The 26,940-nt window shown below is 53.8% G+C and overlaps 1 protein-coding gene across 1 annotated transcript in view; it reads right to left on the reverse strand.

Annotated features, from left to right (window-relative positions):
• Positions 1-24,487, reverse strand: part of PSMD8 (proteasome 26S subunit, non-ATPase 8) — a 63,685-nt gene extending 39,198 nt beyond the window's left edge. The window contains exons 1-4 of the mRNA XM_075322546.1: positions 24,318-24,487; positions 10,542-10,614; positions 8,934-9,036; positions 7,352-7,517 (exon numbers count right to left, since the gene is read on the reverse strand). Coding sequence (XP_075178661.1) covers positions 7,352-7,517; positions 8,934-9,036; positions 10,542-10,614; positions 24,318-24,446 — 471 coding nt within the window. The 5' untranslated portion in view covers positions 24,447-24,487. The remainder of the gene's footprint in view (positions 1-7,351; positions 7,518-8,933; positions 9,037-10,541; positions 10,615-24,317) is intronic.
• Positions 24,488-26,940: the final 2,453 nt, after the last annotated feature.

The following is a 26,940-nucleotide window of genomic DNA, read 5'->3' on the forward strand; positions in this document are numbered from 1 at the left end:
CATTGATTCCATGGTGCTGTACATGAGTATATAGCCAAAGCACTAGTGCGGCCGTACAGAGTAAATGTATACAATATAATCATATAAATATACACTTCGGCACCCCGTGGGGCAAGCACCTAGTAACAGGTGCGGCTTACCGACCGCCCTCAGCGTTTGTGTGACCACCAGATTCCCTGCCTGTGCCTCCCAGAGCTGTAGGAGCTCGTCTCTGAAGTTCTCCAGCGTCAGAAGTGCTGATAGGAATGGCTGCCAGCGTTCTGAGAGGAGGAGGGAGCCGTGGGCGTGCCTTAGAAAGTGCGGGAATCTGGTGCCCCACGGTGCTCAGTGAGGGGGGAGGAGGATACTAAGTATGCTCCAGCCCTCAGCGCTGACGTCCAGTGCAGCGTCCCGCCCTTACCCCTGACTGGCAGGCCCGGGGGCGGGAATATGCGGTACTAGGCCGCAAAAGCCGGGGACTAAAGTTATAAGCGCGGCCGGCAAACAAGCGCGGTCAGCGCGGTAGTCCCGGCGCACAAACACAACCAGCAGCTGCTGCAGCGTCCATTAGACAGGCGCTCTATGCGCCGTCCCCAAGGGGACACAGAGTACCTCAGAGGAGCAGGGCCTGTCCCTGACGATACCCGGTCTCCTGTCCAGCAGATTCTCCCAGGGGCTGCGGAGGGAGCACGGTCCCAGTGCCTGGTGACCGATTAGGATCCCACTTCACCCAGAGCCCCTAAGGGATGGGGAAGGAAAACAGCATGTGGCTCCAGCCTTTGTACCCGCAATGGGTACCTCAACCTTAACAGCACCGCCGACCAGAGTGGGGTGAGAAGGGAGCATGCTGGGGGCCCTGTTATGGGCCCTCTTTTCTTCCATCCGATATAGTCAGCAGCTGCTGCTGACTAAATTGTGGAGCTTGCGTGCATGTGTGCCTCCTTCAACACAAAGCATAAAAACTGAGGAGCCCGTGATGCACGGGGGGGGGGGGTGTATAGGCAGAGGGGAGGGGTTTACACTTTTAAGTGTAATACTTTGTGTGGCCTCCGGAGGCAGAAGCTATACACCCAATTGTCTGGGTCTCCCAATGGAGCGACAAAGAAAACTAAGAAGTAGGCAGAACCTAACTTCACAAATGGGCGACAGCCGCCTGAAGGATGCGTCTGCCCAAGCTCGCATCTGCCGAAGCATGAGCATGCACTTGGTAGTGCTTCGAAAAGGTATGCAGACTAGTCCAAGTGGCAGCCTGACAGACCTGCTGAGCCGTAGCCTGGTGCCTGAAAGCCCAAGAGGCACCGACAGCTCTGGTCGAGTGTGCCTTGATCCCCGGCGGGGGAGGCACCTGAGAACGCTGGTAGGCGTCCGAAATGGTCGACCTAATCCAACGGGCTAAGGTCGGCTTGGAAGCCGAGAGGCCCTTGCGCCGACCTGTGGTTAGCACAAAAAAGAGAAGTGCACCGCCTAAGAGCAGCGGTGCGAGACACATAGATCCGGAGAGCACGCACCAGATCCAGAGTATGCAGCGCTTTTTCAAAGCGATGAACAGGAGCCGGACAAAAGGAAGGTAGGGTAATGTCCTGGTTAAGGTGGAAAGGAGAGACCACCTTAGGAAGAAAGTCCGGAGTCGGACGGAAAACCACCTTGTCTTGATGAAAAACCAAAAAAGGTGACTCCGAAGAGAGCGCAACCAAATCGGAGACTCTCCTGAGGGAAGTTATGGCCACTAGAAAGACCACTTTCTGTGAAAGCCGAAACAAAGAAACCTCCCTAAGAGGCTCAAAGGGGGGTTTCTGCAAAACCGTGAGAACCAAATTGAGGTCCCAGGGATCCAAGGGCCGCCGGTAAGGCGGAATGATGTGAGACACGCCCTGCATGAAGGTGCGGATCTGAGCCAGCTGGGCGAGACGCCGCTGGAACAGCACTGACAGAGCTGAAACTTGTCCCTTGAGAGAGTTGAGGGACAGTCCTAGCTGCAGACCGGACTGTAGAAAAGACAGAAGGGTCGGCAAGGAGAATGGCCAAGGAGAATGGCCGGAAGAGCGACACCAGGACAGGAAAATTTTCCAAGTCCTGTGATAGATCTTGGCGGAGGAAGACTTACGGGCCCGAGTCATAGTGGAGATGACTTCAGGGGGAATACCAGAAGCCATCAAGATCCAGGACTCAAGAGCCACGCCGTCAATTTGAGAGCCGCAGAATTCAGGCGGAAAAACGGACCTTGTGAGAGAAGGTCTGGACGGTCCGGAAGATGCCACGGCACCTCTACGGACAGATGGAGCAGGTCTGGGTACCAAGCTCGCCTGGGCCAGTCCGGAGCAATGAGGATGACTCGACGGCCCTCCATTCTGATCTTGCGCAGGACTCTGGGCAAGAGAGCTAGAGGGGGAAACACGTAGGACAGATGAAACTGGAACCAGTCTTGAACCAGAGCGTCCGCGGCGAATGCCTGAGGATCGTGGGAGCGAGCCACGTAAACGGGAACTTTGTTGTTGTGACGGGATGCCATTAGGTCCACGTCCGGAGTGCCCCATTTGCGGCAGATTGACTGAAAAACTGCCGGGTGCAGGGACCACTCGCCACTGTCCACGGTTTGACGGCTGAGATAATCTGCCTCCCAGTTTTCCACGCCTGGGATGTGGACTGCGGATATGGTGGACTTGGAGTCCTCCGCCCATTGAAGGATGCGTTGTACCTCCAACATTGCCAGGCGGCTGCGTGTCCCGCCTTGGTGATTGATGTAGGCAACCGCTGTCGCGTTGTCTGACTGGACTCGGATGTGCTTGCCCGCCAACAGGTGGTGAAAAGCTAGGAGAGCCAGAAGCACTGCTCTGGTTTCCAGCACATTGATCGAAAGGGCTGACTCGGACGGAGTCCAAGTGCCCTGCGCTCTGTGGTGGAGACATACCGCTCCCCAGCCGGATAGGCTGGCATCTGTGGTGAGGATCACCCAGGACGGGGCCAGAAAGGAGCGCCCCTGGGACAGAGAGAGGGGCCGAAGCCACCACTGAAGAGAGCTCCTGGTCTGTGGCGACAGAGCCACTAACCTGTGCAAGGAGGAAGGCCGCTTGTCCCAACAGGGGAGAATGTCCAGCTGCAAAGGATGCAGATGGAACTGGGCAAAGGGAACCGCCTCCATGGAGGCCACCATCTGACCCAGCACCTGCATCAGACGCCTGAGGGAATAACGGCGGGGTCTCAGCAGAGAGCGCACCGCCAGTTGGAGGGACTGCTGTTTGACTAAGGGCAGCTTCACCAGTGCCGGCAAAGTCTCGAACTGCATCCCTAGGTACGTGAGACTCTGGGTCGGAGTCAGAGAGGATTTGGGAAGATTGACAAGTCACCCGAATTGGGCTAGAGTGGCGAGAGTGAGCGAGACACTCCGCTGACAGTCTGCGCTGGATGAAGCCTTGACTAGAAGGTCGTCCAGGTAAGGAATCACTGCCAACCCCTGGAGGTGCAGAACCGCAACCACTGCTGCCATGACCTTGGTGAATACCCGAGGAGTTGTGGCCAACCCGAAGGGGAGAGCCACGAATTGGAAATGTTCCTCTCCGATTGCAAAACGTAGCCAACGCTGGTGTGAAACTGCAATTGGCACATGCAGATAGGCATCTCTGATGTCGATGGATGCCAGGAAATCCCCTTGGGTCATTGAGGCAATGACTGATCGCAGAGACTCCATGCGAAAATGCCGCACCTGAACATGCTTGTTGAGAAGCTTGAGATCCAGGATGGGCCGGAAGGAACCGTCCTTTTTGGGGACTAGGAAGAGATTTGAGTAGAAACCTCTGAACCGTTCCCGGGCGGGAATCGGTACAATTACTCCGTTGGCCTGCAAGGATGCCACGGCCTGTGAGAAGGCGGCGGCCTTGGAGCAGGGGGGAGTTGAGAGAAAAAAAATCTGTTTGGCGGGCTGGAAGAGAATTCTATCCTGTAGCCGTGGGAGATGATATCCCTCACCCACTGATCGGAGACGTGTTGAAACCACGCGTCGCCAAAGTGGGAGAGCCTGCCACCGACTAAGGACGTGGCTGGCGCGGACAGATAGTCACGAGGAGGCTGCCTTGGCGGCAGCACCTCCTAAGGTCTTTTGTGGACGCGCTTTTGGGCACCAGTTGGATTTCTGGTCCTTGGCTGAGTTAGTGGACGAGGCCGAGGGCTTAGAGGACGACCAGTTGGAGGAACGAAAGGAACGAAACCTCGACTGAATCCTACCCTGGACAGGTTTCCTGGTTTTGGTTTGTGGCATGGAAGTACTCTTCCCGCCAGTTGCTTCCTTAATAATTTCATCCAGCTGTTCACCGAACAGCCGGGACCCAGCAAAAGGGAGCTCAGCAAGAAACTTCTTAGAAGAAGCATCTGCCTTCCACTCTCGAAGCCACAAGATCCTGCGGATAGCGAGGGAATTAGCCGAAGCCACCGCAGTGCGGTGAGAAGCCTCCAGCATGGCAGACATGGCATAGGATGAAAAAGCTGAAGCTTGGGAAGTTAAGGTAACCATTTCGGGCATAGATTCCCTGGCGAGGGAATGCATCCCCTCTAGAGAAGCAGAGATTGCTTTGAGAGCCCACACTGCTGCAAAAGTCGGGGAGAACGAGGCCCCCGCCGCTTCATATACGGATTTGGGCAGAAGGTCAATCTGGCGGTCAGTGGAATCCTTAAGGGAGGTGCCATCAGCCACCGATACAACGGTCCGGGCTGTGAGTCTAGACACCGGGGGGTCTACCTTTGGGGAATGAGCCCACTCCTTGACCACCTCAGGTGGAAAGGGAAAGCGGTCATCAGAACCACGCTTTGGAAAGCGTTTGTCAGGACAGGCCCTGGGCTTGGTCACAGCGGCCTGAAAACTGGAGTGGTTAAAGAACACACTCTTTACGCTCTTAGGCGAGGTAAACTGGTGCTTTTCTGCCAGAGAGGCTTGCTCCTCTGACACTGGCGGATTGAGATCCAGTACAGAATTAATGGACGCAATCAAATCACTAACATCTGAGTCACTTTCGGACAGATCAATGGGGTACATGGAGTTAACCTCCGAGCCCCCCGTAAAGGCATCCTCCTCGTCCTGCGAGTCAGCTCCTGAATCAGAGCCGCAGGACGAGGAAGGAGAGGAAACCCTGCGTCTCTTCTTAGAAGGACGGGGTCTGGGACCAGATGATGAATCCTCTGTGAGCTCCGGTCCTGAGAGACCCCTAGCAGCAGAGGCACCCTGTGAAAGGGGCTGATGCATGTTCAGCAAAGTCCTGGACAGAAGTCCCATGGAGTCAGCAAAAGACTGGGAGATAGACCTAGAAAAGGATTCTACCCAAGCCGGGGGATCAGCCACAGGAGCCGGAGCAGCCGGAGAGACCACTGGGGGTGAGACTCCAGCCTGTGGCACTGCCAAGTTAGAGCAGGCATCACAATGTGGGAAGATGCTCGGTTCAGGCAGCACAAGCTTACATGCAGTGCATACTGAATAAAGCATTGGAGCCTTGCTCCTCGTGTGAGACATGCTGCTGAAGTGGGGGCTCTGCCAGAGAATGAACCCCAGAGAGTATAATCAGAGGTCCACAACCGGAGACCGGTTGTGGCTTACCAGACCGCTGGAGCGGTGTTGTGTGCCCTCCAGATCCCGAAGCCCGGACCCCCAAGCACAGCAACTCAGCAGAGATGCTGCAGACCAGCGCTGCAATGCTGAGAAAATGGCCGCCGGAGCGAAGAGAGGGGGCGGGACTTGCTTGAGGAGCGGGATCTGGAGGGCCATAGAGACCTACAGGGGAGGGGGACACACACTGCAGTGGGGAGTGTCCCTCCCCTGTGCAGAACGGCTGCCGGGCGGAGCAGAGTCTGTCCCTCTGCATGAGTGACATGCGAGGGCAGTGAAACCGAAACTTGGCCTCCGGCGAAGCCGGGGCCTAAATTTGAGCGGCGCGCAGGCACCATCGGCGCGGTTCTCAGGCGACAGCCAGAGAACCCGCCAGAAATGTCATAAAACACAATCAGCACACTCTCCCACAACAATAAAGTACAGGGACCCCCAATATATAAACGTCTCAGGTACTTAGCTTGCTGAGACGCAGGGTTCCAAGTCCCTGGGGATGAGTGCTCCGGTCCAGCAGGGTCCTGAAGGGCTGCGGATGGAGACCGGTCTCCTGCCAAGCATGGAGACCGTGCTGGCTCCCACTTCAAGCCAGAGCCCAGGAGGGATGGTGAAGGAGCGCGGCATGTAGGGCTCCAGCCTTGGAATCAACCTTAACACCGCCAACACAGTGGGGTGAGAAGGGACATGCCGGGAGTCCAGACTTGGACCCGCTTTTCTTCAAACTCTTTCCAAAAATCAAAAATCAGATGAGAATGCATGTGTGGATGTATGCCTCCTGAACACAAAGCGATAAACTGGCTAAGTCTGCTCGTCAGGGGGTGTATAAGCTCAGAGGGAGGAGCTACACTTTTAAGTGTAGTACTTTGTGTGTCCTCCGGAGGTAGAAGCTAAACACCCATGGTCTGGGTCTCCCATAGGAACGATAAAGAAAAGTTCTTTGGCCAGTGAAGGTCAGATACCCAGACCAATCAATTATGGGAACCTCCCATTGTATTGCTAGATGTGATGTAACTTAGCTGTCTCTGCCAGAGACCATTACTACTAGGGATATTTGTATACGGCTTGAAATCTAGCCAATAAGAGCCCAGTCTTATCCACCAATTGTGAAGACCTCAATGGTCTGACTAGAGAGCTCAGGGGTATAAGAAGGAGGAATGTCCATTGCCTGTAGAGACTCTTGCTACAGGATACCAATCTAGGATCTGTTATGGTAAGCCATAACCGCATCTGGATTATAATGCTATATGGACTTCAGCATTGAATGCAAGGATTCAGCTGAGATATCAAGGACTACCTAAGGAATCTAGCCTGGATCAATCCAGTCACCTGACTACAGGTTTTGCAGACCTCAGCCAGCTTCCTAAATCTGGCGTTATTCCATTCTCAGTGGCTGCCCGCCGAAAGTGGGGTGCTGCTGGATTGGAGTAAGTGGCCCTGGAAGCTGAGGACATTCTAATCCCTGGTGAGCTAGCGGAAGGGTGAGAAACTGTTGCCTGTTACATTTGTGTGTTTTTCTGGTTATGTGCCATATGCCATTAATTGTTTGGGGATGCAATAAAGTCTTAATATTGTGATTCCCTCACCCTGTGTTCTCTGAGTAATGTTCCGCCCACGGTTAAGGAGGTCGGGCGTTCAGTTGGGATGAGCCCTGGGCCAGGCTGTCTTTCTAAAGGCGGCCGGGCCAGTGGACGAGAGCACCCACTGACCCCCGTGTCTCCACAATGAGCATCAGGTTCATGAACAGACCTACCATCCCCCCCACTCCCTCGTAATATCTGGGTCACCCACCTGCTCCAGAGACACCGGGTGCTTTATGTACACGTTCGCCTGGATGTCTTTGGCCGGTAACCGTTCCAGCTCGGTGTGAAACTCGGCCACTCTGTTCTGTGAGAGGAGGAAGAGGAGGTTGAGGCCGAGCAGCTGGTGTTTGTAGGCAGATTCGGGGAGCTCATCCCTGCAACCAGAGGAGCAGAAGACATTAAAGCATCTTTATAATTCCACCGCTGGAGCGGGGCTTTATCATTGCAAAGCATTACTATCCAATATTTATATAAATGCAGAATACTGTAGACAGCGCGAGAACAAAGAATGCATTATTGGAGCATTAATGCTATACTTTGCAGTGGGGTCATACGAAGCACTACACACACATATACATATACACACACACACACACACACACACACATACATATACACACACACACATACACACACATATACATATACACACACACACACACACACATATACATATACACACACACACACACACACACACACACATACATATACACACACACACACACACACATATACACACACACATATATATACATACAAACATAAACATATACATATATATACATATACATACATACATACATACATACATACATACACATACATACATATATATTATTTCAGAATACAGCCACATTAGATCAAATACAAAAACAGGTTCAGACCCCCCCAAAAACAGTAAACAAAAACATGTGCAGATTCTCGGGGGGGCATTTATGCCACCCACAAAGTATAAATTAATTAGAAGTGAGCTGCTCAGATGGGCCCGTCCCACCCATGCATTACATTATTGTCCATTTAGTCTAATAGCTGTCATGTGAAGCAACATTTTTTCTTTATTTTTTTTACAGCAGAATTCAGATACGGTTTCCTCTCGTAATCAGAGCCATGGGTACAACGCTCAAAATGTCCCCCCCCGGGTGCCACGGCAATCTATCTGTACCCCATGATTGCAAATGATCTTCACATAAGATTGCATGGCAGCAGCATTTAAGTGGCTAAACAGCAGCGATTGGAGCTTTATCTGGTCCCTGCAGTTAGAGGCAGCTGGCTCTGTATAACACAGCTGGCACCCATCGTGTATGGAGTGGGCTCAGCTCTTAAGTTTCCCACATACACAATACTGCAAAACAAACCTCTTTGCCCAAAATAAACAGCTAAAGATCTGTATGCGCCATCGTTGTAATGTGCATTTAACAAAACGCTGAGCGCCCCCTCGAATACATTCAGATGTTTTATCTTAAAAAGTTAAAAGTCAGCGATACGTTGCAAGTGCCGCCCCCAAATGGCGAGACGCCGCAAGTGCCGCCCCCAAATGGCGAGACGCCGCAAGTGCCGCCCCCAAATGGCGAGACGCCGCAAGTGCCGCCCCCAAATGGCGAGACGCCGCAAGTGCCGCCCCCAAATGGCGAGACGCCGCAAGTGCCGCCCCCAAATGGCGAGACGCCGCAAGTGCCGCCCCCAAATGGCGAGACGCCGCAAGTGCCGCCCCTAAATGGCGAGACGCCACAAGTGCGGTCCCCAAATAGAAAGTCCCAAATGTGATGTAAACAGAGCTATAATCTTACTTATAGTCAAAGTAATAGCACTTCAGCTGCGCCATGTATCTCTCAAATGACGGGATGTCTTTTTTCAGGATGCTCCACTGCGCCCCGATCTCCAAGACGTCTCCTGAACGCAGGAAAAAAACAAAAACCAGGATTAGATGGGAAATGATCCACAATGAACAGTGCAGGACTCTGTATACATTACATTATTAGGTTTCCACCAAGGAGTTTTCTCCGACAAGAACGTATAATCTGAAATGGTTTTCATAGTCTTAAAAAAAAACAAACAAAACAAAACAGGAACCCACTGAAAAACCCGACAACCCCCGATCAACACACCATAGGAAACATCAGGATACGCCGGGATCCCACTGACCTAACAGGGCCTGTTATTTAATGGGAAGACTCGTCCCGGACAGAGCTGATCGCAGCTTTAGGCAGAATGTGACCTCTCAAGTCGTTTCAATGCACAGTGCGAGGAAAGAAAGTAGACAATTTACTACCAATTTTTTTTTCTTTCTTTGGGGGGGGGGGGGGGGGGGATGGGGGGTTGTTCAGTGTGGTTAAATTAAGTGAACAAGAATTAAAGGGGAAAAAAATAAAAATTTGTGTCTTTGTTTTCTAAAACTAAACTATCTTTTCATCAATGGAACCGTATGAGAGATTTTTTTGGGAGGAACAGTCACACAAAAAAAAAAAAAAAAAAAAAATCACCAATCCTGGTGTTATGATATCCTGCTTCATGATTAATCACGTTTCTGTTCACTGTATGTGATACATTTTATAATTTGATTGCTCAGATTAGGCCGGGCCTTACAGGAGTGCCGCCATGTTAGTTGGGTGCCATGGCAAATCATTCACATTGTTTTGTCCCGTGTTGGGGGTGGGGTGGGGGGTAATATCAGCACTCCAGATGGCACACCTCTCAGGTCAAGTGCCTTAAATTCAGCAATTGGAGACGCCATTACAGGCAGATGCTGGCTGTAGACCGCAGTGGGCATCTGCTGTGTGCGGGTGCAGGCTCGGCTCCTGAGCCCGCTCCATACCCCTTTGCACCCTTATAATAATAATAATTTTATTCATTTATATAGCGCTATTAATTCCACAGCGCTCTACATACATTATGAGCCCCAATGGGGACAGTGATGCCAATCTAGAGTACCTATCTGTATGTCTTTGGAGTGTGGGAGGAAACCCACACAAACACGGGGAGAACATACAAACTCCTTGCAGATGGTGTCCTGAGTGGGACTAGAACCCAGGACCCCAGCGCCACAAGACGGCAGTGCTAACCACTGAGCCACCGCAAGACGGCAGTGCTAACCACTGAGCCACCGCAAGACTGCAGTGCTAACCACTGAGCCACCGCAAGACTGCAGTGCTAACCACTGAGCCACCGCAAGACTGCAGTGCTAACCACTGAGCCACCGCAAGACTGCAGTGCTAACCACTGAGCCACCGCAAGACTGCAGTGCTAACCACTGAGCCACCGCAAGACTGCAGTGCTAACCACTGAGCCACCGCAAGACTGCAGTGCTAACCACTGAGCCACCGCAAGACTGCAGTGCTAACCACTGAGCCACCGTGCCACCCTTCTCACATCTTAGTTCCTTTCCGGGTCATACTTACTGGCCAGTATGAGCTGCTGCTTGGTCAGTTTGGTGTCTGTAGTGGGTAAAAAATTCTGCTCCAAAAGGGCCAACTGTAACGAGAGAAAACACAGAGCGTCACACGTCGTGACCAAATCCACGAGGACTGAAGATGTCTGCAACCGTCTAATATCTGGGGTGCAGTCTTCCTCCCCATACACTGATGCAGGATTGATAAGACGGATCCCCCCCTCCAACATCTCCGCTTGCTGTCAATGAACACAAACAATCTTCTTTATATGTAAAGCGATCTAATACTTCACGGCTGAGTGTTTGGCACAATGCATCCAGCCTAGATCCTTTTCAGTGAGTGAAATACAATAGTGGTGTAAAGTTTATGCTTCATGATCAATGGTGGTCTGGCCTCTGAGACCCTCGCAGATCCGGGGAAAGAAGAGGGTGCAGACACAAGTGTAGCTTTATGTCCCCTCTGGTGCTTTTTTTTCCGGCACAACCACCGGGTTGAACAGAGAGCTCAGGCACAGCAACAATAGCGCTACTGCACTCCTCTTACAAGGATCAGTGCAGGCCTCAGAAGACATTTATTTCTCCTTCTTACTTAAATGCATGAACTTTTGGCTAAAGAAGGGAATTTTGTTTACTTACCGTAAATTCCTTTTCTTCTAGCTCTAATTGGGAGACCCAGACAATTGGGTGTATAGGCTATGCCTCCGGAGGCCGCACAAAGTACTACACTTAAAAGTGTTAGGCCCCTCCCCTTCTGCCTATACACCCCCCGTGCTCCCACGAGCTGCTCAGTTTTGGTGCAAAAGCAAGAAGGAGGAAAAATAATTATAAACTGGTTTAAAGTAACTTCAATCCGAAGGAAACTCGGAGAACTGAAACCATTCAACATGAACAACATGTGTACACAAAAAAACAGGGGCGGGTGCTGGGTCTCCCAATTAGAGCTAGAAGAAAAGGAATTTACGGTAAGTAAACAAAATTCCCTTCTTCTTTGTCGCTCCATTGGGAGACCCAGACAATTGGGACGTCCAAAAGCAGTCCCTGGGTGGGTAAAATAATACCTCGTAAGAGAGCCGTAAAACAGTCCTTTCCTACAGGTGGGCAACCGCCGCCTGAAGGACTCGTCTACCTAGGCTGGCATCCGCCGCAGCATAGGTATGCACCTGATAGTGCTTCGTGAAAGTGTGCAGGCTCGACCAGGTAGCCGCCTGACACACCTGTTGAGCCGCAGCCTGGTGCCTCAAAGCCCAGGACGCTCCCACGGCTCTGGTAGAATGGGCCTTCAGCCCTGAGGGAACCGGAAGCCCAGCCGAACGGTAAGCTTCGATAATTGGCTCCTTGATCCACCGAGCCAGGGTTGATTTGGAAGCCTGTGACCCTTTACGCTGGCCAGCGACAAGGACAAAGAGTGCATCCGAGCGGCGCAGGGGCACCGTACGAGAAATGTAGAGTCTGAGTGCTCTCACCAGATCTAACAAGTGCAAATCCTTTTCACACTGGTGAACTGGATGAGGATAAAAAGAAGGTAAGGAGATATCCTGATTGAGATGAAAGGGGGATACCACCTTAGGGAGAAATTCCGGAACCGGACGTAGAACCACCTTGTCCTGGTGAAACACCAGGAAAGGGGCTTTGCATGACAGCGCTGCTAGCTCAGACACTCTCCGAAGAGAAGTGACTGCTACTAGAAAAACCACTTTCTGCGAAAGTCGTGTGAGGGAGATATCTCTCATTGGCTCGAATGGTGGTTTCTGAAGAACCATCAGCACCCTGTTTAGATCCCAGGGTTCTAACGGCCGCTTGTAAGGTGGAACGATGTGACAAACTCCCTGCAGGAACGTGCGTACCTGTGGAAGTCTAGCTAGGCGCTTCTGGAAAAACACAGAGAGCGCTGAAACTTGTCCCTTAAGGGAACCGAGCGACAAACCCTTTTCCAGTCCAGATTGAAGGAAGGACAGAAAAGTAGGTAATGCAAATGGCCAGGGAGAAAAACCCTGAGCAGAGCACCACGACAGGAAAATTTTCCACGTCCTGTGATAAATCTTGGCGGACGTTGGTTTCCTAGCCTGTCTCATAGTGGCAATGACTTCTTGAGATAACCCTGAAGACGCTAGGATCCAGGACTCAATGGCCACACAGTCAGGTTGAGGGCCGCAGAATTCAGATGGAAAAACGGCCCTTGAGACAGCAAGTCTGGTCGGTCTGGTAGTGCCCACGGTTGGCCGACCGTGAGATGCCACAGATCCGGGTACCACGACCTCCTCGGCCAGTCTGGAGCGACGAGGATGGCGCGGCGGCAGTTGGCCCTGATCTTGCGTAACACTCTGGGCAACAGTGCCAGCGGAGGAAACACATAAGGGAGCTGAAATTGCGACCAATCCTGAACTAAGGCGTCTGCCGCCAGAGCTCTGGGATCTTGAGACCGTGCCATGAACGTTGGTACCTTGTTGTTGTGCCGGGACGCCATGAGGTCGACGTCCGGCACCCCCCAGCGGCAACAGATCTCCTGAAACACGTCCGGGTGAAGGGACCATTCCCCTGCGTCCATGCCCTGGCGACTGAGATAATCTGCTTCCCAGTTTTCCACGCCTGGGATGTGAACTGCGGATATGGTGGAGGCCGTGGCTTCCACCCACATCAAAATCCGCCGGACTTCTTGGAAGGCTTGTCGACTGCGTGTGCCGCCTTGGTGGTTGATGTATGCCACCGCTGTGGAATTGTCCGACTGAATTCGGATCTGCTTGCCTTCCAGCCACTGCTGGAACGCTTTCAGGGCAAGATACACTGCCCGAATTTCCAGAACATTGATCTGAAGCGAGGACTCTTGCCGGGACCACGTACCCTGAGTCCTGTGGTGGAGAAAAACCACTCCCCACCCTGACAGACTTGCGTCCGTCGTGACTACTTCCCAGGATGGGGGTAGGAGGGATTTCCCCTTCGATAATGAAGTGGGAAGAAGCCACCACCGAAGGGAAGCTTTGGTCGCCTGAGAGAGGGAGACGGTCCTGTCGAGGGACGTCGGCTTCCTGTCCCATTTGCGTAGGATGTCCCATTGAAGAGGGCGCAGGTGAAACTGCGCGAAAGGGACTGCTTCCATTGCTGCCACCATCTTCCCCAGGAAATGCATGAGGCGCCTCAAGGGGTGTGACTGGCCTTGAAGGAGAGATTGTACCCCTGTCTGTAGTGACCGCTGCTTGATCAGCGGAAGCTTCACTATCGCTGAGAGGGTATGAAACTCCATGCCAAGGTATGTGAGCGATTGGGCCGGTGTCAGATTTGACTTTGGAAAATTGATGATCCACCCGAAACTCTGGAGAGTCTCCAGGGTAGCGTCGAGGCTGTGTTGGCATGCCTCTTGAGAGGGTGCCTTGATCAACAGATCGTCCAAGTACGGGATCACCGAGTGACCCTGAGAATGGAGGACCGCTACTACAGTAGCCATAACCTTGGTGAAAACCCGTGGGGCTGTTGCCAGGCCGAATGGCAGTGCCACGAACTGCAGGTGTTCGTTTCCTATGGCGAAGCGCAAGAAGCGCTGGTGCTCTGGGGCAATCGGAACGTGGAGATAAGCATCTTTGATATCGATCGATGCAAGGAAATCTCCTTGGGACATTGAGGCGATGACGGAGCGAAGGGATTCCATCCGGAACCGTCTGGTCTTTACGTGTTTGTTGAGAAGTTTCAGGTCTAGGACAGGACGGAAAGACCCGTCCTTCTTTGGGACCACAAACAAGTTGGAGTAAAAACCGTGGCCCTGTTGATGAAGAGGAACAGGGACCACCACTCCTTCTGCCTTCAGAGTGCCCAGCGCCTGCAGAAGAGCCTCGGCTCTCTCGGGAGGCGGAGAAGACCTGAAGAATCGAGTCGGGGGACGAGAGATGAACTCTATCTTGTAACCGTGAGACAGAATGTCTCTCACCCAGCGGTCTTTTATTTGTGGCAGCCAGGCGTCGCAAAAGCGGGAGAGCCTGCCACCGACCGAGGATGCTACTAGAGGAGGTCGAAAGTCATGAGGAAGCCGCCTTGTTAGCGGTGCCTCCAATGTTCTTTTTAGGACGTGACTTAGACCGCCATGCATCAGAGTTCCTTTGTTCTTTCTGAGACCTTTTGGACGAGGAGAATTGGGACCTGCCCGCGCCCCGAAAGGACCGAAACCTCGCCTGCCCTCTCCTCTGTTGGGGAATGTTCTGTTTGGGCTGGAGTAAGGATGTATCCTTTCCCTTGGATTGTTTGATGATTTCATCCAGACGCTCGCCAAACAGCCTGTCGCCAGAAATTGGCAAACTGGTTAAGCGCTTTTTGGAAGCAGAATCTGCCTTCCATTCCCGTAGCCACAAGGCCCTGCGGAGTACCACCGAATTGGCGGTCGCCACCGCCGTACGGCTCACAGAGTCCAGGACAGCATTAATAGCGTAAGACGCAATTGCCGAGGTCTGGGTGGTAATGGATGCCACTTGTGGCGCGGCCGTGCAAGTGGCTACTTCAATTTGCGCTTGACCTGCTGAGATAGCTTGCAGCGCCCATACGGCTGCGAATGCTGGGGCAAAAGAAGCTCCGATAGCTTCATAGATGGATTTCCACCAGAGCTCCATCTGCCTGTCAGTGGCATCTTTGAGCGAGGCCCCATCTTCCACTGCAAGTATGGATCTAGCCGCCAGTCTGGAGATTGGAGGATCCACTTTGGGACATTGAGTCCAACCTTTAACCACGTCCGGGGGGAAAGGATAACGTGTATCCTTAAGGCGCTTAGAAAAAACGCTTATCTGGACAAGCATGGTGATTCTGGATTGCCTCTCTGAAATCAGAGTGGTCTAGAAACATACTCTGTGTCCGCTTGGGAAACCTGAAACGAAATTTCTCCTGCTGAGAAGCTGACTCCTCCGCCGGAGGAGCTGAGGGAGAAATATCCAACATACGATTGATGGACGCAATAAGGTCGTTCACTATGGCGTCCCCGTCTGGAGTATTAAGATTGAGAGCGCCCTCAGGATCAGAATCCTGATCAGCTGTCTCCGCATCATCAACCAAAGATTCCCCCCGCTGAGACCCTAAACAATATGATGTCGAGGGAAATTCTAAGCGAGCCCGCGTAGTCAATCTGGGGCTGGGGTCTAAGTCAGAACCCTCAGACTGGGATGTAGGAGATACCCCGGGAGGACATTGTTGGTCCAACTGAGGGGGGCCCGGGAACAACGATTCAACAGGGTCCAGTTGCTGAGATACCGGCCTGGACTGCAAGGCTTCTAGTATCTTAGCCATAGTCTCAGAGAGTTTAGCAAACTCAGTCCCCGTCACCTGGACAGTGTCAACAGGTGTCTCCCCCTGGGCCCCTCTTAGCATAGGCTCCGGCTGAAGAAGTGGCACAGGGGTCGAACACTGCACACAATGAGGGTCAGTGGAACCTGCCGGTAGTGGGGTCTTACAAGCGGCGCAGGCAGCATAATAAGCCTGTGTTTTGGCACCCCTGCCTTTTGTGGGCGCCATGCTATAGTTTTCCTTGAGTTACACAAAAGGGTATATAGCCAGAATGCACTGTGCTCATACAGTGTAAAGTATATATGATACACAAATAATGTACCAATACACTACAGCACCATGGGGCTAGCACCAACAGGTGCTGCTTACCAGCCGCCTAAAGCGGTTGTGAGGCCACCAGAGACCGTGTCTGGGTCTCCCAGGACTTGTCCCTCTTCTGCAGCGTCGGTGGAGCTGACAGGAATGGCTGCGGCGTCCTGACGAGATGAGGGAGCTGTGGGCGTGGCCGAGAAAGAGCGCGAACTGGTGCTCACACCGTGCACAGTGAGGGGGGTGGAGTATGTAAATCATACTCCAGCCCTCAGAGCTGCTCGCTCCGTGCAGCGTCCCGCCCTTCCCCCTGCCTGTCAGGGCTGAGGGCGGGAGAAAAGTAAACTAGGCCGCAAGGAAGCCGGGGACTCTAGTAATAAACGCGGCCGCCGTAAAAGCGCGGCCGGCGTGAAAGTCCCCGGCGAACTACAAGTCCCAGCCGCGCCGCAGTGTCCCATGGCAGCGGCGGTTAGTGCGGTAGCCCTTACATATAAACACACTCAGCGACGCTGAGTGTGTAATGGCACATATAGACCCGGTCAGCGCCGCGGTCCCCGGTGCACTAGCACACCCAGCAAAGCTGAGGTGATGCCGTGCGCGGTCCCCACAGGGATACAGAGTACCTCCAAGATGCAGGGCCATGTCCCTGAACGATACTCGGCTCCTATCCATCAGGCTCCACAGGAGTTGTGGATGAAGCGCGGTCTCAGTGCCTGGAGACCGGTAAGATCCCACTTCACCCAGAGCCCAGAGGGGGATGGGGAAGGAAAGCAGCATGTGGGCTCCAGCCTCCGTACCCGCAATGGATACCTCAACCTTAACAACACCGCCGACAAGAGTGGGGTGAGAAGGGAGCATGCTGGGGGCCCTATATGGGCCCACTTTTCTTCCATCCGACATAGTCAGCAGCTGCTGCTGACCAATCTGTGGAGCTGTGCTGTGCGTGTCTGACCTCCTTCGCACAAAGCAAAAAACTGAGCAGCCCGTGGGAGCACGGGGGGTGTATAGGCAGAAGGGGAGGGGCCTAACACTTTTAAGTGTAGTACTTTGTGCGGCCTCCGGAGGCATAGCCTATACACCCAATTGTCTGGGTCTCCCAATAGAGCGAAAAAGAAAAATCATTTTTGCATTTGACATTCATTAAAAACGTGGCCCCGTTTGCCTGCAATCACCTCTGCGTCACCGGTCGATGAGCAATGAACACCGAGACACGAAGAACATAACGAGAAGCCGCAGAACAGGATCGTCAACATCCACAATCTGCAGCCCGAGCGCCCAACTCTTGACATTGTGTTACGAGTGATTGTACAGGCGGAAGGATTATAGACGTCACTACTGGGGCAGATTTGGTGGAATTATTTGATTTTGCCGCCTTAAGGAGAAGAAAATGTTACTTTACCATCGCTGTAGGAGGGCTCTTTATTCCCTGTATGACCTTGAACGTTAAAAGGGGCCATATTAAGTCCATACGTTTTTCAGGCCATTTTTTTATGCTGAAAACGCCCCCACCTCGGCTTATACTCGCGTGAGGTTCCCATCTAAAAATTATACTCACCTGTCCTCTATTCCTGCAGTGTCCTCGGCTGCTTCTTGCAGTCCGCAGGCACATAGACCCCTCGGTGATCTCGCCCAGAGCCGCCGCTGCATTCTGCCGTTGTGGCTTTACTGCAGTAAAATGCTTTGCGGTGCCGTAAAGTATTCAACTGCAGTAAAACCATGACAACAGCGGTGGCTACATGCACCGGACAAGATCACCAAAGGGTCTGTGTGCCTGGAGACCGCAAGAAGCACCCCTCAATGTTCATGTCCGCTGCCATCATGGTTTTACTGTAGTTGAATGCTTTACGGCGCCACAAAGCATTCAACTGCAGTAAAGCCATGTCGACAGCCTGCAGCGGCGGCTCCGGGAGAGATCACCGAGGGGTCTATGTGCCAGCCAAGGACACCGCGGGAACGGAGGACTGGTTATAAGTGTGTGTGAGAACAATGGCATAGGGGACAAGAAGGGGACCGGAATGAGGACATGGCACAAGGATGGGGCACAAGGATGGGGCACAAGGATGGGGCACAAGGATGGGGCACAAGGATGGGGCACAAGGATGGGGCACAAGGATGGGGCACAAGGATGGGGCACAAGGATGGGGCACAAGGATGGGGCACAAGGATGGGGCACAAGGATGGGGCACAGTACTATACATTATTTTATTGGTACATAATTTTATTTTTTTTAAGTTTTCCAGTAGCTGCTGCATTTCTTACACTAGGCTTATACTCGAGTCAATACGTTTTCCCAGTCTTGTGGTAAATTAGGGGCCTCGGCTTATACTCGGATCGGCTTATACTCGAGTATATACGGTATGTGACCTTTAAACAAGTTTTGAATAGAAATCCACTTAATAGAAAATTTAAAAAAAAAAAAAAAAAAAAAAAAAAAATGTACACTAAATCTTTCTTTTTTTTTATTTTTAAGAGTCTCACCCCAGGACTCTGCCACAGGATCCCCCAATCTTCTAATGCACTGGTACACTTCAGAACAAACTGACCCAACATTCACAGTTTTTATGTTTTCCTATCGGTCATTAGGCTGAATTTTGCAAATGGAAACGAAGACATTTCTTTTCTTACCCTAAAGGGCGTTTCTTAGCGTATCCTGAAGTGTTTGTATACAATCTTTTAGGTGTTTTGTTAAAAAAAAAAAATTGTGTATATTTTTGGCATGTCAGGGGGGGATTTTCTAACTTTTTTTTTTAGTTAAAAATGCTTATAAAGCACAAAATAAAAAAAAAAAACAAAAAAAAAACAAAAAACGTCTTGTCTTGTAGACCATGGAGCATCTTCACAGCGGAGACCACCTGAAGATTATGTGTACACGACATCTTTCAGACACTGGTCGAGTTGCTGAGCTTTGTCAGTGATTTTCCTGCTGTTCTTGCAGCGGTTCGGACGTCCGTGTCTTTTACTCTATAACGTGCAATATATAGTACGGACAGAAGATACCTAAAGACTGAGCCCGGCACGACTTTTTATATTTTTCATTAATTTAATAAAAAATAAAATAAAATAAAATGTATTTTATTTTATTATAATAAAATAATAATAAATAATAATAATATTTTATATTATAATATTAATATTTTATTATACATTATATTCTAATAATATTAATAATAAAATATACTATTAATAATATTAATTATAAGAGACTTTTTTTTTACAGATACTCTGTAACACAACAAATCTGTATGATTATAAGAGCTAAATGTCTCCAGCCCATAATTCTGCTATGAAGACATCAGCTGCAGTCACTGTAAATATGGTCAGAATAATTTGTATAAGTTTCCTCAGTCTGAAAAAATAAATAAATAAATCACGGACACCTTAAAGTGAGCAATTTGTATGGTCAGTCCTGGGACGGCTGGCAGCCCTGCTCCTACCCTCAGACAGATGTGATGCTGGGCTCTGTGGCTCCGTCTCTCCATTTTGCCATCAGTTTTTCGTGCAGAATTATTAGGCAAGTTGTATTTTAGAGGATTTTTTTTTATTATTGATCAACAACTATGTTCTCAATCAACGCAAAAGACTCAAATATCAAAGCTTAATATTTTTGGAAGTTGGAGTGGTTTTTTTTTAGATTTGGCTATCTTAGGAGGAGATCTGTTTGTGCAGGTAACTATTACTGTGCAGAATTATTAGGCAACTTAATAAAAACCAAATATATTCCCCTCTCACTTGCTTATTTTCACCAGGTAAACCAATATAACTGCACAAAATTTAGAAAAACATTTCTGACATGCAAAAACAAAACCCCAAAAAATGAGTGCCCAATATCGCCCCCTTTCTTTCTGATGACCCTCAGCAGCCGACCATCCATAGATTCTGTCATTGCTTGATCTGTTTATGATCCACATTGTGTGCAGCACCCACCACAGCCTCCAGACACTGCTCCCAGAGGTGCACTGTTTTCCCTCCCTGTAGATCTCATATTTTATGAGGGACCACAGGTTCTCTATGGGGTTCAGATCAGGTGAACAAGGGGGCCATGTCATTATTCTTTCATCTTTTAGACCTTTACTGGCCAGCCACGCTGTGGAGTAGTTGGATGCATGTGATGGAGCATTGTCCTGCATGAAAATCATGTTTTTCTTGAACGATACCGACTTCTTCCTGTACCACTGCTTGTGGTGTCTAGAAGTGTCTTCCAGAAACTGGCAGTAGGTCTGGGAGTTGAGCTTTGCTCCATCCACCCGAAAAGGTCCCACAAGTTCATCTTTGATGATCCCAGCCCATACCAGTCCCCACCTCCACCTTGCTGGTGTCTGAGTCGGAGTGGAGCTCTCTGCCCTTTACTGATCCAGCCTCTGGCCCATCCATCTGCCCATCAAGAGTCACTCTCATTTCATCAGTCCATAAAACCTTTGACAAATCAGTGTTAAGATATTTCTTGGCCCAGTCTTGAGGTTTTATCTTATGTTTCTTGGTCAGAGGTGGTGGTTTTTCAGCCTTCCTTACCTTGGCCATGTCCCTGAGTATGGCACACCTTGTGCTTTTTGATACTCCAGTAATGTTTCAGCTCTGAAATATGGCCAAACTGGTGGCAAATGGCATCTTGGCAGCTTCACGCTTGATTTTCCTCAATTCATGGGCAGTTATTTTGCGCCTTTTTTGCCCAACACGCTTCTTGCGACCCTGTTGGCTATTTGCCATGAAACGCTTGATTGGTCGGTGATCACGCTTCAAAAGTTTGGCAATTTCAAGACTGCTGCATCCCTCTGCAAGACAGCTCACAATTTTGGACTTTTCAGAGCCCGTTAAATCTCTCTTCTGACCCATTTTGCCAAAGGAAAGGAAGTTGCCTAATAATTAAGCCCCCCTTATATAGGGTGTTGATGTCATTACACCGCACCCCTCCTCATTACAGAGATGCCATCACCTGATTTACTTAATTGGTAGTTGGCTCTCAGCCTATACAGCTTGGAGTAGGACAAAATGTATAAAAATTATCATGTGATCACAATACTCATTTGCCTAATAATTCTGCACAGTGTGTACCAAGACCCATAAACAAACCAGTGATTTTGCTCCATGATGTGGCTCTGTATCGGGGTCTCTTTCATATGTCCAATTTTCTCCATTTTCTACATTCTTCACGGAAACAATTTATCCATCAGAATTTACGGCGCAGTTCAAATTTCTTTTGTCCATCACCCACCATACCCCCCCTTCCCCCAGCATCGCCCCGAGGACCCCGCCGTGCCCCCCTTCCCCCAGCGTCGCCCCGAGGGGCCCGCCGTGCCCCCCTTCCCCCAGCGGACCCCGCCGTGCCCCCCTTCCCCCAGCGTCGCCCCGAGGGCCCCGCCGTGCCCCCCTTCCCCCAGCGGACCCCGCCGTGCCCCCCTTCCCCCAGCGTCGCCCCGAGGGCCCCGCCGTGCCCCCCTTCCCCCAGCGGACCCCGCCGTGCCCCCCTTCCCCCAGCGTCGCCCCGAGGGCCCCGCCGTGCCCCCCTTCCCCCAGCGGACCCCGCCGTGCCCCCCTTCCCCCAGCGTCGCCCCGAGGGCCCCGCCGTGCCCCCTTCCCCCAGCGGACCCCGCCGTGCCCCCCTTCCCCCAGCGTCGCCCCGAGGGCCCCGCCGTGCCCCCTTTCCCCCAGCGGACCCCGCCGTGCCCCCCTTCCCCCAGCGTCTCCCCGAGGGCCCCGCCGTGCCCCCTTTCCCCCAGCGGACCCCGCCGTGCCCCCCTTCCCCCAGCGTCTCCCCGAGGGCCCCGCCGTGCCCCCCTTCCCCCAGCGGACCCCGCCGTGCCCCCCTTCCCCCAGCGGACCCCGCCGTGCCCCCCTTCCCCCAGCGGACCCCGCCGTGCCCCCCTTCCCCCAGCGGACCCCGCCGTGCCCCCCTTCCCCCAGCGGACCCCGCCGTGCCCCCCTTCCCCCAGCGGACCCCGCCGTGCCCCCCTTCCCCCAGCGTCGCCCCGAGGGCCCCGCCGTGCCCCCTTTCCCCCAGCGGACCCCGCCGTGCCCCCCTTCCCCCAGCGTCTCCCCGAGGGCCCCGCCGTGCCCCCTTTCCCCCAGCGGACCCCGCCGTGCCCCCCTTCCCCCAGCGTCTCCCCGAGGGCCCCGCCGTGCCCCCTGTCTCCCCGAGGGCCCCGCCGTGCCCCCTTTCCCCCAGCGGACCCCGCCGTGCCCCCCTTTCCCCCAGCGGACCCCGCCGTGCCCCCCTTTCCCCCAGCGGACCCCGCCGTGCCCCCCTTTCCCCCAGCGGACCCCGCCGTGCCCCCCTTTCCCCCAGCGGACCCCGCCGTGCCCCCCTTTCCCCCAGCGGACCCCGCCGTGCCCCCCTTTCCCCAGCGGACCCCGCCGTGCCCCCCTTTCCCCCAGCGGACCCCGCCGTGCCCCCCTTTCCCCCAGCGGACCCCGCCGTGCCCCCCTTTCCCCAGCGGACCCCGCCGTGCCCCCCTTTCCCCAGCGGACCCCGCCGTGCCCCCCTTTCCCCAGCGGACCCCGCCGTGCCCCCCTTTCCCCAGCGGACCCCGCCGTGCCCCCCTTTCCCCAGCGGACCCCGCCGTGCCCCCCTTTCCCCAGCGGACCCCGCCGTGCCCCCCTTTCCCCAGCGGACCCCGCCGTGCCCCCCTTTCCCCAGCGGACCCCGCCGTGCCCCCCTTTCCCCAGCGGACCCCGCCGTGCCCCCCTTTCCCCAGCGGACCCCGCCGTGCCCCCCTTTCCCCAGCGGACCCCGCCGTGCCCCCCTTTCCCCAGCGGACCCCGCCGTGCCCCCCTTTCCCCAGCGGACCCCGCCGTGCCCCCCTTTCCCCAGCGGACCCCGCCGTGCCCCCCTTTCCCCAGCGGACCCCGCCGTGCCCCCCTTTCCCCAGCGGACCCCGCCGTGCCCCCCTTTCCCCAGCGGACCCCGCCGTGCCCCCCTTTCCCCAGCGGACCCCGCCGTGCCCCCCTTTCCCCAGCGGACCCCGCCGTGCCCCCCTTTCCCCAGCGGACCCCGCCGTGCCCCCCTTTCCCCAGCGGACCCCGCCGTGCCCCCCTTTCCCCAGCGGACCCCGCCGTGCCCCCCTTTCCCCAGCGGACCCCGCCGTGCCCCCCTTTCCCCAGCGGACCCCGCCGTGCCCCCCTTTCCCCAGCGGACCCCGCCGTGCCCCCCTTTCCCCAGCGGACCCCGCCGTGCCCCCCTTTCCCCAGCGGACCCCGCCGTGCCCCCCTTTCCCCAGCGGACCCCGCCGTGCCCCCCTTTCCCCAGCGGACCCCGCCGTGCCCCCCTTTCCCCAGCGGACCCCGCCGTGCCCCCCTTTCCCCAGCGGACCCCGCCGTGCCCCCCTTTCCCCAGCGGACCCCGCCGTGCCCCCCTTTCCCCAGCGGACCCCGCCGTGCCCCCCTTTCCCCAGCGGACCCCGCCGTGCCCCCCTTCCCCCAGCGGACCCCGCCGTGCCCCCCTTCCCCCAGCGGACCCCGCCGTGCCCCCCTTCCCCCAGCGGACCCCGCCGTGCCCCCCTTCCCCCAGCGGACCCCGCCGTGCCCCCCTTCCCCCAGCGGACCCCGCCGTGCCCCCCTTCCCCCAGCGGACCCCGCCGTGCCCCCCCTTCCCCCAGCGGACCCCGCCGTGCCCCCCTTCCCCCAGCGGACCCCGCCGTGCCCCCCTTCCCCCAGCGGACCCCGCCGTGCCCCCCTTCCCCCAGCGGACCCCGCCGTGCCCCCCCTTCCCCCAGCGTCTCCCCGCCGTGCCCCCCTTCCCCCAGCGTCTCCCCGAGGGCCCCGCCGTGCCCCCTTTCCCCCAGCGGACCCCGCCGTGCCCCCCTTCCCCCAGCGTCTCCCCGAGGGCCCCGCCGTGACCCCTTTCCCCTAGCGGACCCCACCGTGTCCCCCTTCCCCCAGTGTCTCCCCGAGGACCCCGCCGTGCCCCCCTCCTCCAGCGTTGCCCCAAGGACTTCACCTTGCCCCCCCTCCCCTAGGACACCGCCATTCCCGTCCCCTGCCGACATGCAACCATCCCATGATAACCCTGCCGTGCCCCCCCAATGACCCCCACCATCCCCCAACAACCCCACAGTGCCCCCCTCCCAGCGTTACCAGAAACCTAACATCACTTTAAGACCCCCAGTGTTACACAAAGTCCCCTGAGCCCCCAACACCATGGACACTGACAGCAGAGACCCTGACACCGGAGCCCCGCACCCGTCTGGCCGGGATCCCCTCCCCCACGCTCCCGTCCCCGGCCGCCCCGCACCTTCAGCTTGCCCAGCACATCCCCGCACTTGCTCAGGCTCGGACTCTTCTTGTTCCACTCGGCCTTCAGCTGCTCGTACATGGCGGCCACTTGTCTCAATCCGGCAGCTTCTCCCCCGTTCACCGCCATCTCCACAATGAATCGGCAACTGCAGGACAAAACATGCCGCACCTCACGTCATCACGTCAGCCTGCAACGTCATGACGCACGTCCCAGAGGCAGATGTCGCCATCTTGAAAAAGGTAATTACGGAACAACCTAAAATAGCTAAAATAGGAGATAAAATATTTTCAAAGAATCCGCTAAAGTCTTACCGTACTGTGCAGGAGTTTCGGTGTGAATAGTATACCAGAATATTTGCTGCCCTCTTTGCCATTACTAAACATGGCCGCCATTAAGTGGGAGGGGGGAAAAAAAAATCACGTGATGCGATGATGGATACCATTAGCCGGTGGGCGGGTCTTACAGTTATCTGGCGAATGGCGATGTCTCAAAGTAGATGCTCTTATCAACCAATCAGATTAAAGCTCATTTTTTTTTAAGTAGTTGGAAATTGAAAGCAGTAACCTCATTGGTTGCTATGGGAAACCACCAGACTTTGTGTTTACTTTGATAAATCCTTAGGCCTTCCTTCTCATATATGTTTTTTTGTGTCTGCCCCTAAAGACTAGGATTCAGTTTCATGATATAACCAATAAAATGAAATGAGTAACCGTAAATACAATAAATTACATATCTTGCATGGATCAGCTGCAAAGTGTATTTTACTCCAGAGCTGCATTCAAAATTCTGCTGATTGTCATTAGAAACGGATAACGAGGCGCACCATCTATAATTTACCCATATTCTAAACTGATATCCCATAATTTATACCGGTTTTCCGTATCAGATTAGTATAGAGAGGTGACTAGTTATAGGACTACACTTGAAATGGACACCCCAGATCCTTAGAAAAGAGGGTCCGAAGCTCCCGGTGTGATTAGAGCAGTAGGACCCCACTAAATGCAAATGAGGTCCTAATAGAGCAATACCCACCGATCCATCCATGGAACTGCCAGAGATGTGTACAGCCCCCGCACCAGCTGCCTGCCGCCGCTGCTCGGATCCAGATCCGCGGTGGCTCAAGAGGTCTCCGGACCTGGGGGTCGGGGTCGCGCATCCACTCGGAATTAAAGGGGGTATTTACAGGGGATTGTATGGACAGTTCGTGACGCCACCTGTGGTGCGTGGTAAGATGGAGTACCACCGCTGCAATGGGGAGTACCCGGTGGCGATGCTGTGGGCAGCCAGATGTTTAACCCCTCGGGTAGGGGGAATGCCCTGGGACTCGGTGATGGTGCCGGGGAGGTGCCATTGGGATGGTCAGGGACTACTTTAGTACTCACTCAGTCCAATAACGCTGACACCGACAACCGTGGTAAACCAAAGTTCTTAGTACCGCTGCAGCCTGGATCCCGTGCCCGTTGGTGTTGCCTGTTAGCCTATTACCTTTTCCTTGGCACCTTTTCTTCTAACTGGTCCCTTTAGCATAAAACTAGTCGGGTCCTGCTCACCAGTGTGGCTAACTGGGGCAGCTTGCTCTCAGGGTTCACGCTTGGGATTTTCTGGACTATGTATTGGGAAAGTCCTATCCCCCTCGTTGCGCTAGTACCCCCGATTTTGGAGCAGGTGGAGAACGGATCTTGAAGGCTCCGTCCTCGTTGGGTAAATTGTAAAGACGCTTGAAGCTCCTTCTCGACCTAGGGTCCACGTACCCCATCGTACCCTGGACCCTGCCCGGTGATGGCACAAGGCTGACGGCTGTCCTACTCGACAGTCCGTGCCCCTTTTCACGATCCCCTGCGACCGGGGTCCAGCTCCTACCAGGCCCAGACCAACGTCTGCCACCTAGTAAACCAAGGAGCCCAGCTCCTGACCTCTCCTCCTGAGAGTCACCGCTCAACTGACTGTCTCCTGACACTCCTGACCTCCCCTTCAACCAACCCCCCAAGTGGCCAACCCTATTCCCTTCAGGATGTCCACTGGTGTGTCTGGTGGGTGTGGGGCAGAGTGTTCCTAGGATTTCGATTAGCTTGTTCTTGGCAACACCAAAGGTCAGGGACCCGTAACCAAGGAGGAGGAGGTGGATATTGTACAGGAAGACAGATTGCACAATACCCTGTGACGACCTGATAGGCCAGGGCGTCACAGGGGCTCCAATACTCCCATAGACGTGAATATACTGGTGGTCCTGCCCAGACCCTACTCCATTGATAAATGTATTTAGAGGGGCACAACTCAAAGGAGTTTTCCACTTTTAGGAAACATCTATCTGCAGGCATTATTCCTTACTCCTTGCCCCCAGGTCCAGCATTTAGTCTCCGCTGTTGCCCTGGCCTCTTTTATTTAACTGCAGCGTTGATATTATGTCGACACTCAACTAGGCCCCCCACCCCTGTGCTACCTCTGCAGAACGATGAATACAGCTCTGAGGTATAAGACGGCTGGATTTAGGAGTCAGCAGTGACCCATGAGCTCCCTTGGGTATCACAAAAGAAAGGAAACAGCCATATATAATTGAAATACTTTGGAAAAAAGTGATATGGGTTTAGACAGAAGCAGGGGATGGGGGAAATATTAAGCC

Source organism: Anomaloglossus baeobatrachus, chromosome 9 (genome assembly GCF_048569485.1).
Source record: "Anomaloglossus baeobatrachus isolate aAnoBae1 chromosome 9, aAnoBae1.hap1, whole genome shotgun sequence".
Classification (NCBI taxonomy): Eukaryota; Metazoa; Chordata; class Amphibia; order Anura; family Aromobatidae; genus Anomaloglossus; species Anomaloglossus baeobatrachus.